At 39.0% G+C, this 9257-nt stretch overlaps 1 protein-coding gene across 1 annotated transcript; it reads right to left on the bottom strand.

The window, feature by feature from the left end:
• Positions 1–1223: 1223 nt before the first annotated feature.
• Positions 1224–6882, bottom strand: selenol (selenoprotein L). The gene is made up of 9 exons (XM_084376884.1): positions 6719–6882; positions 5851–5929; positions 5673–5726; positions 5100–5145; positions 3501–3625; positions 3287–3401; positions 2839–2961; positions 2246–2383; positions 1224–2162 (listed from the first exon to the last, which is right to left on the bottom strand). Exons 1-6 carry the CDS (start codon positions 6822–6824, stop codon positions 3329–3331), a joined length of 483 nt encoding a protein of 160 aa, XP_084233010.1. The 5' UTR covers positions 6825–6882; the 3' UTR covers positions 1224–2162; positions 2246–2383; positions 2839–2961; positions 3287–3328.
• Between the last annotated feature and the right edge of the window lie 2375 nt (positions 6883–9257).

Raw genomic sequence — 9257 nt, 5'->3', positions numbered from 1 at the left:
TCACATATCTTTTCAATCAAGGCCTGACACAGGCTGAAATAGCATTATTTCTTGCTATTACAGACACACATTAGATACACATTAGTGTGCGTAATCTAAAAAGAGGTTAGCAAGGCTTCAACTATATCAGCGGCGCAATCTAAGTGAGCCTGATGTCGTCGTTAACTACATAGCTGACTGGCTACGATGTCCATAATCTCAGGCCTATCATATCACAGTCATTATCTCGATATCTCGAATTAATAATATCATCTCGGGAAAACAAAGTTTCTTTATCTCGAGATTTCAAGAAAATGATCCCATTATCTCGGGAAACCAGCAGTTGTTATTTCGAGATAATAACTTGAGATCTCGAGAAAACAAATGAAATTAACTTATCACGGGAAAACGGAGGAAATAAAATGTATGAATGCATGGCCCTTTAGGGCTTCCGTACATATCTACAATTCATGGCACAATTTAAATTGAGGGCCGAAGTTGGTTCCATTCATTTTATTTAAAAGGAGAGAAAGTTATTTTTTGATTCTGTGAAATGATTTACTACGGAAGACCTAAAGGGCCATACATTTTATTTCCTCCATTTTCCTATGATAACGAATTAATTTCATTTGTTTTCTCGAGATCTCGAGTTATTATCTCGAAATAACAACTGTCGCTTTCCCGAGATAACGGGATAATTTTCTCGAGATAACGAAACTTTGTTTTCCGAAATAACGATATAATTAATTTGAGATCTCGAGATAATGACTGTGATTTGATAGGTCTGAGATTATGGAGACACCCGAGACCTCGTAGCTGGTCAGCTATGTAGTTAATGACGACATCAGGCTCACTTAGATTGCGCCGCCGATGTAGCTGAAGCCTTGCTAACCGTCTTTTTAGATTACGCAGACTAATGTGTATATTATCTGTAATAGCAAGGCATAATGCTATTTCAGCCTGTGTCAGGCCTTGATTGAAAAGACATGTGACGTTGTGATCGATATGCTCCTGCTCCTCTGACATTGCTACACTGAATGATGTTTCCTGCAATGATTTAATATACTACGCTATCGTTTTGTTTTCTCAAGAGCTCAAATTAATTATATCTCGGGAAAACAAAGTTTCGTTATCTCGAGATAATAACTCGAGATCTTGAGAAAACAAATGAAATTAACTTGTTATCATCTCGTTATCATCTCAAATGTTAAATGCTGTCTGTGTGTTGTTTAAATGAAACAGTCTACAATTGGCAAGGGTCTTTATTTCAATCAGAAACAAGCATATAAATAATATGAGAACAAGATTATTATATGCCGGTATTTGGTACATGACATACTTGCCAGTTGATAACAGGAAGGCATTATGGTTTGATACCCAAACTCATCAGATATCCTGGGTTTTCATCCTGAGTTATTTTTAAAGCTACACTGCTGACAGTTCAAGACAAATGATGTGCGTGTTTTATTTAGAGATATAGACGTATCAGACCTGTAGCAGCAATTATATCTATTTTCTACAGTAAAATATCCAAATTTAATGTAAAATTGTATGAGGATTAAAATATGGGATTAGGAACGAGGGATGCAGCAGCAAAGATTTTTCTTCCCTTCATCTTCAACTGGACGATCCCGTGGAATAAATATAGTCTCATGAAGTAGTCAGAGGTAACATCATGATGCATGACTCGAAGTTAAAAACAGTGCCTCTCACTGCCACATGGGGACAGCAAAATCACTTTAAAGCACTTTTACAGTAAAGCCTTGAGAAATGCTTTATAACTTTAGAGATTAGTTTTTAAAAACTAGAGCAAATCAGCGTTTTTTAAAAGAAAAATAACATTTATATTTATAATTACGTTTTGATCCAGTTGAACCACTCATTTAAAAATGCTGCCATCACAACACTGACGCGACAAAGAAGATCAGCTGTCTTTGCGTCACAGTTCTGCATCGGTCACACCTCTTCATGGTGTCATGAGAGCGAGACGTGACGTCATAAACGTGAGTTAAAGAGCTGCTCTTCTTCTGTGGTGTCAGTGGTGTATTTCAGATACTTCTTCACAGCTTTGCCCGGTCTGCGGCCTGCAGGATGTCCTTCACAGTCGGCCGGTCAAACGGGGTTTTACACGGGTGAGAAAGCAGGACCTTCCCAGCGTCATCCAGCAAAAAGTCACCTCCCATCTGAAAACGTAACCGCACATTAAAGCCGCGCGTAAAGTCCGTCACATCAATATCAAGGTGTTTGCTGTGTCGTCCATTTGTACCTGGTAGATGTCTTCCAGCAGGCGATGGGGGACATCGGGGAAGTCTCTGTCCGCGGCTCCGTACTCGCCGTACTGCAGCAGGCAGTTGAACTTCATCACCTGGGCGTAGGACGAGCCGAGGCCAAAACTCCTGTACACCTGTGGCACAGAGGACATGCTGCGTTTGAAAACTGCTGCAACACATTGTGGCAGTTTTATATCATCACAAGGAAAAGCAAGACATCCGCTTTGGATTAAGCAATATGACTGTATTCACACACTCAGTCACTCATAATGATTAACGAGAGCTTCTGTGGCATGTAGAAAAATATTCATATTTGGTTGATCGCCCTCGTTTCTGTCTCACATCTGGTGGTTGACTTTGCAGAGTGAACGGTTTGGAGGCTCGGCTTTGATGACACATCGTCTAACAGCTGCTAAATCCTCAGGTTCCTTCAGCTCGTTTGTGCAGAGTCACAGCCATGTCTAGTTTCCATGAATCACTTTTGACTCTTGAATTTTCATGCATCTTTTCATCCCTTTAATTTCCTAATGGATTATTTAAATTGACTGTGTTTCAGTCAGTCAGTGAATGTAAAAACACGTGTCCTGACCGTTCTCTGTGGATCCAGCACCATGTTGTAGTTACACCCGGTCTGCTCAAACCACACCTGAGCTCCCTCCACACTGCCGAACGCAACCACCAAGACCTTTACTGACCGAGCCTCAAGGACAGCCTACAGAGAGACAACAAGAAAGAAGATTAAATATGTTTACTGATTACAAGCCACCCTGAGGATCTGTTTTACTCACTCACACCATGGAAAAAAATGACTTGGCAGTAAAATAATCAGTATTGTACAGGAAAAAAGTAAACATTAGAGGACAGTGTGGAAAAACCTCACGAAAGGGTCACGACCACTCGGTTGAGAACCTCAGACTTAAAGTATTATACAAACCGCTTTTGTTAATCAACACTAAATACAGTTTTTGTAGAGCGATAGGATGACGGAGTAGCCAAGTGAATTGTTTGAAAGTTGCACCATCAGATTGTAGACTGACCTGACTCGCCTCCAGCTCGGCCACGTGGTCTCGTCACGGTAGTCATCCAAAATGTCTGATGAGAACCAGCAGCAGCTTCTGACCCTGATCCAGGTACTGACCCAGAGTCACACTCCTTTAAACACAATGACACGATAAAACTCGTAGGTTTTAATTAACAACACTGATTAAGGTGGTAAGAACACAAACGTTCAAGGTGAGGTCGTGAACTCACTTTCCGCTTCGTCCATCAGTGAACGGAGTATCAGGGCTCAGGCTCTCTGCTATCTTTCCTCCTGACAGTCCGGCTGTTGTCTGCAGACCTTCATCCACACTCACCAGGAAGGAGTCCCACTCACTCTGCACACACCCAAACACGGAGACACACATCAATAAAGCACAGTGCATCAAGTCACTCACACACTGATTTAAAGACAAATTAATGTAAAATAAATCAGTCAACACATAATTTAAAAACAAGGATAAAACGTGTGATAGCTTTGATTATTTAGAAATAAATAAAGAAATCGTAAACTGGTGTATGACAAAGTGGCAAAAACTGGTCCAGACATAATCCAGTGTTGTTGTTTCTAAGATAACAAGAGGACAAACCATCAAAGTCCAGATCAGTCTGAGAGTTTTATGTCAGTTTTATCGAATGTTTCAACACTGGAAAAAGAGCATCTGCTGCTCAAGAATTTAGGGTTAGGTAAAGTATTATATTAAAGGGTTATTGTGATATGAGCGTCATCTTAGATTTTGGATATCGTTATATCATGAAGTGTTGTCTTCTCCTTGTTTTAAATGCTGCCTTACAGTAAATCAGACTGTTCTACTTGCTCTAATACTTGTCTTTACTCACTCTGTCATTACATCCAAATTACTGATGATTACTTTTGTGAAAGTACCGAAAGTCATCCCTACAACATCGTGGCAATATTGATATCAAGGAAGTTGGTCAAAAATATTGTGATATTTGATTTTGTTCTGACAGTTCTAACATTTAAGAGAGATTTTGAGGAGATTTCAAAATATCAAGATATATATTGTGTATTGCGATACAATTTTAAGGCCATACTGCCAATTCCTGGCAGAATCCATGAGGACACATTCATTTGTATCTAATTTTATTGCATTTATTTTGATTTTTACACTTTATTACTGTATCTTCTTGACAAGATCATTGCCCGTTACTAAGTAAGTAATTAGGCACTTGCTGTTCTTAAGTACAATGTTAAAGTACTATTTCCTTACTTGTATAAGTATATGTAAATTGTATAAGTCCATTTTTTGCAACTTTATACTTCTACAACACCACAATTCAGTAGAAAATGTTGTCATTCGTCTCCAATACATTTATTTGATAACTTTGTATCATTATAGATTTAGATATTATTGATGCCTGAGGAGGGCAAATTCACAAGCTACCCTTCATCAGTATATAAAGTACTTAAAATCAGCAGCATGTTTAGCACCTGCAACATTAAAGCAACATTATGTAGAAACTGGCATTCTGTGTGATTTGGCGCCCCCCACAGTTTCTGAGTGCAACAACACTGTAGTTACAGGTCTGTAACAATTTGTCAGACGTAATGTAGGTGCTGACTACAAACAAAACTCATGATATCATAACTATGTTATGTGTTAAAAACTTGTATGTAACGCTGTGATCCTACCCTCTTACTGAAGTTACACAGTGCAGAAACAAGTGATATGTCTATGAATGTGTTTGTTTACTGTGTGAAAACTTTAGAACTGAATTTCGGACATAATATGCAACTGAAATCGAAATAAAAAGGGCAAAAAAAGAAGTAGAGGTATCACAAATACAGACCTCCACCTGCAGAAGTTCATCCACCTGCTCTCTCACTGCTGCATGGCTGCAAAAACACAAAAGTAGTGAGATAAAGACATGTCAACACTGAGCTTTCATTTCCATTAATAACTAATAAGACAGCGATTGACCACAGTAACTGTACCCTTCGCCTCCAACAGCAGATGAATAGAGGCAAGGTTATAATACCTGCATTCTCATATGTCCCCTTGGGTTCACAGATACTTTTTTCCTCAATGTTCGCCTTAATAAATGTCTAAGTCACCCCTATACTCAACATCACCAGGATCAAAACCAAGCATTGTGAAGCAGCTTTTATATTTTCTGCTCTCTACCTGTGGAATAAGTTTCCTTATTACCTGAGGTCAGCTAACACTGTCAGCTCATTTAAATCAGCGTTTGACTTGACTCGTCTATCATGTTTTATAACAAGCATCAAATTTAGGTCAATCATTGCTGGAAGGAATGAGGAAGAACATCTGGAGAAAACCTGTGGAAACCTCTGAAATAATATACCAACCATACATATCATTATTATTATTATTATTATTGTTATTAGCATTATATACTTACTGATAAAACTTCTGCCAAACAGCTTCTGCTTCACTCTTCTTCTTCACTCCGAGGCTGCAAAACAGTAACAAAGAACATGACTACTTGAGGGTATAAAAAAGGCAAAACTGGATTCATTTGATTGTACTTTGGCCAGTGACACAGCCAGATAATTCTGTGAATACTGAGATCACCTCACCTTTTGAAGAACTGTGCTCCGGCTGTCATCAAACCATATAAAGTGGTGATCTTATACGGGACAAACCTCTCTAGGGACTCTGTTTGAGAACAAAGGACCATAGTTATTTTTTTTAGGCTGATTTGTGCAATGTCATTGTATTGGCAATGAGCATGACAGGGATTACATTACACCACATTCACCAGGGGGACTTTAAATCCAGTGATTTGATCACACTGATCTGCTTTACAACTCACAAGAGCCATGTGTCACACCACAATTATGAAATAATCAAAAGGCGCATTGTATTATAATCATATTACATGGTAATGTGGCAAAGGTGGCTCATCTTAACACACAGCTTCACTGATGAAAGTAAAACATATTTTATTTCATCTACTTTCGCTAGATTTGACGTTTATCCTACATAGTGAAAACGAAACCACAAACTTCATTTAAAATCCAAGCATTTTTATGATCTTGTGCTAACTGGAAACAATGTATAGGTTATAAAACGAGAATAAAAGTTACACCCGAATAAATCTGATCTCTTCTTCAATTCGGCGTACATTTCATCTCTTATGGAACACTACATAGGTAATACTGTTGTCTTTTATTATTAGTTCATGTGTTTTTCCTTACTGTCTTACTGTCCGTTTAACTACGTACATAACAGTAACGTAGTCTTATAAACGCATAAAATAAAGCTGTGTTTTGTGTATCTTCTCTATGCCGAATTACTCCAAAGACCAAAAGAATTTATTCCACATAAAAAAAAACATTTTTCTACGTGGTATCTACTTCTCTGTGCAACAAAAAACATTAAAACCTTCACATTTTCAATGAAGTCCGTCACGTGAAAAGCCTCATTCTTCTGAATCAGTCCTACCTGCTGCTTCCTGCTTGGCTTTCTCTAGAAGGACTTTGCTCAAGTTGACCAGCAGACTCAGACTACTTGTTAAAGTCTCTTCTGACACAGCCACGTCCTCAGCCATGATCACCTTCCCACTCTGCCACCTGTACCGCTCACGACTGACAGTGCAGTGACATCCATGAGAGACTAAATGTACCCGGACCACGTGACACAATCATGTGGCGCTGAAAGCCTTGTGTGGGATTCAGAGTTTATGCAGCACCCAGTGGTGAGCAGTGATCACTACAAGAAAATAATAATCATAAAAAAAAACATTTATAAACACGATTATAAGCGTCACAATCCTGAATGCAATAAGAGAGGAATATGATTAATATATGCAGATGTTATATCCATTACACTGCACAGCCTATGTAAAGTATGCAAAACCTTATGGGAAGGGAAGTAACTACAGCTGTCAGATAAAGATAGTTGAGTAAAAACTACAATATTTCCCTCTGAAATGTAATTAGATAATGGTAATATCTAATAGTTGGTGTATTTTTGATCATTCATTAAAGGATAAGTTCACCCAAAAGTGAAAATTCAGTCAGTATCTGCTCACCCCCATGCCAATGGAAAATTCGATAAAGTTTTGTAGTTCACACAACATTTCTTGCGCTTCACAGCAAAAAAAAAAAAAAACAGCGTTGCAGCAACTGCTGAAGTAACAACTGAAGTAGATGGGGACTTGTTTTAATACTTAAAAAACCAGCAGGAAAGAAAGAAATAAAATGTCTAAATACAGCTCGTCCAGTGTAATCCAAGTCTCAAGAAACCCTGAGATCCCAAATTGGTTTTAAAATACATTATTTACACCCTTTTTACACCCATTTTAGTGTAGACTGGTCTGAACTGGCTGAATTAAACCTCTGAAAGACAACTGCTTTTGTTAAATTCACTTTAAAACAGAAAAGTTCAAACAAAACATCCACCTTGTATGGAAGCCCGTTCCTGCCAAAGAGATAAAACAGTTGTAAAAAAATAGAAATACTAGAATAGATTTTGGCTCCACCAAACCAGTGTTAATCATAAGTATCTCACCAGTATAAACCCATCGTGACGTCACTCATTAGTTTGTGGACTAAGTTTGGCATAACGGCCGTAATTAGGGTCAGAAAGTCATATGAGGGTCAATTCTCTCAGGAGGGTAGATAGGATGACATTTATTGTCCTAATAAAACACCAAAGGGTCACTGTGAGTTCATATGTGAAAGGGCCCATGAGGGGCGCTTTTTTTCCCATGTTATTCCTTCGTGGTAGTGGCCTTTTGTGTTGAAAAAGAGAAAACTGTAGAGAGAGAGAGAAAAAAAAACTATAACGTACACCTAACAATACAGCAAGAAGCTGTTGTAACCTAACAAGTAAAGCATGCGAAAGAACTGATTATTATATATATACATTGTGAAAGAAAATTTCAATAGGCTGAAGGAGTTCTAGATAATCCTTATAGATGAGTAAGAAATTGAATAGTGAGTGTTTTGTTTGGTGCAAACCCTGATAACAAGTAATAATAATTATATACTATAGTATAAAGTTATCCTATATGAGATACTGTAATAATGATATGATACAGTATAGTGTGATATGATAGGCCCCACTACAATAAAATGGGCGTATGAGTGAAAGTACATATATGAAATCTGTCCCAGGGAGTCAGTTGAAAACATGAGGAACAAAACCGGGAAATTAGAAGCTCTATCTGACCCTCTTACAGGCCCTGCTGAAATAAGGTAATATGTTAGAAGAAAAGGTAAAGGAAACGAAAGTAGGGAAGAAAAAGATAGACTGATGATTTTCTTTTCAAAATCAGTAGTGGGATTGAAACAATAAGGGGGGAAAAGAAAGTTTGAGTAAGAGGAAGAAGAGGAAACAAGACTGTAGGGCCAGAATTAGAAATCTACCTCCTCCATGCTGTCTTCACACCTTCTCCACATGAGGTCAAGCAACCCGAGGAAGACTCTGAAGGGGAGGGGGGAGGGGACCCAATATACCCTGACCCTTTCAGCCCTCTCCCTATCTCCTAAAGAGCCACAGGTTAACCCTGCTTCTTCAAGAAAGCCATATTCTCCACTAGCAGCTTCTGTTGGCTACTGGTTGCGGAGTCAAGATCACAGAGGGGATGATGCTCCCTAACCCCGTGCCGAGGCAAACAGGGAAGCAGACTGTCATTGAGATCCAGAAGTGTTTGTACACAGGCCATGTCAGCTGAACAATTCAAGGAAATTGCAGGGAGCTACCTGACACGCAAAAGACTGGAGATGGTTGGGCAACAGAGTCCTGGATAAAGATGGCAGTCTCAACAGAAAAGCAGGAGGAGAAAAAGACTGGGTCCACATCCAACGCGTCAAGGAGAGTGCAACAGAACTGACCCAAAGAGAGAGAGAGTCTGAACAAGTGAGTCTTGAGTCTTTTGCAGAAGATGGCGAGTGACTCTGCTGTCCTGACATTGGTCGGGAGCTCGTTCCACCACTGAGGCGCTAGAACAGAGAAGAGTCGTGACTTCGCTGAGCGA

Source organism: Pagrus pagrus (assembly GCF_965226575.1).
Source record: "Pagrus pagrus genome assembly, chromosome: 16".
Taxonomy (NCBI): domain Eukaryota; kingdom Metazoa; phylum Chordata; class Actinopteri; order Spariformes; family Sparidae; genus Pagrus; species Pagrus pagrus.
Note: the sequence above shows the minus strand (reverse complement) of the source record. Positions and strands in the feature narration are given on the sequence as shown.

Bases quoted from the DNA above. Each gene is read 5' to 3' on its own strand.
- selenol (XM_084376884.1), bottom strand. From the start codon at position 6,824: ATGGCTGAGGACGTGGCTGTGTCAGAAGAGACTTTAACAAGTAGTCTG. The intron at 5,930-6,718 runs GTAGGACTGATT...GTTCTCAAACAG, and splicing joins AGCCAAGCAGGAAGCAGCAG to AGTCCCTAGAGAGGTTTGTC. The intron at 5,727-5,850 runs GTGAGGTGATCT...ACTGTTTTGCAG, and splicing joins GGAGCACAGTTCTTCAAAAG to CCTCGGAGTGAAGAAGAAGA.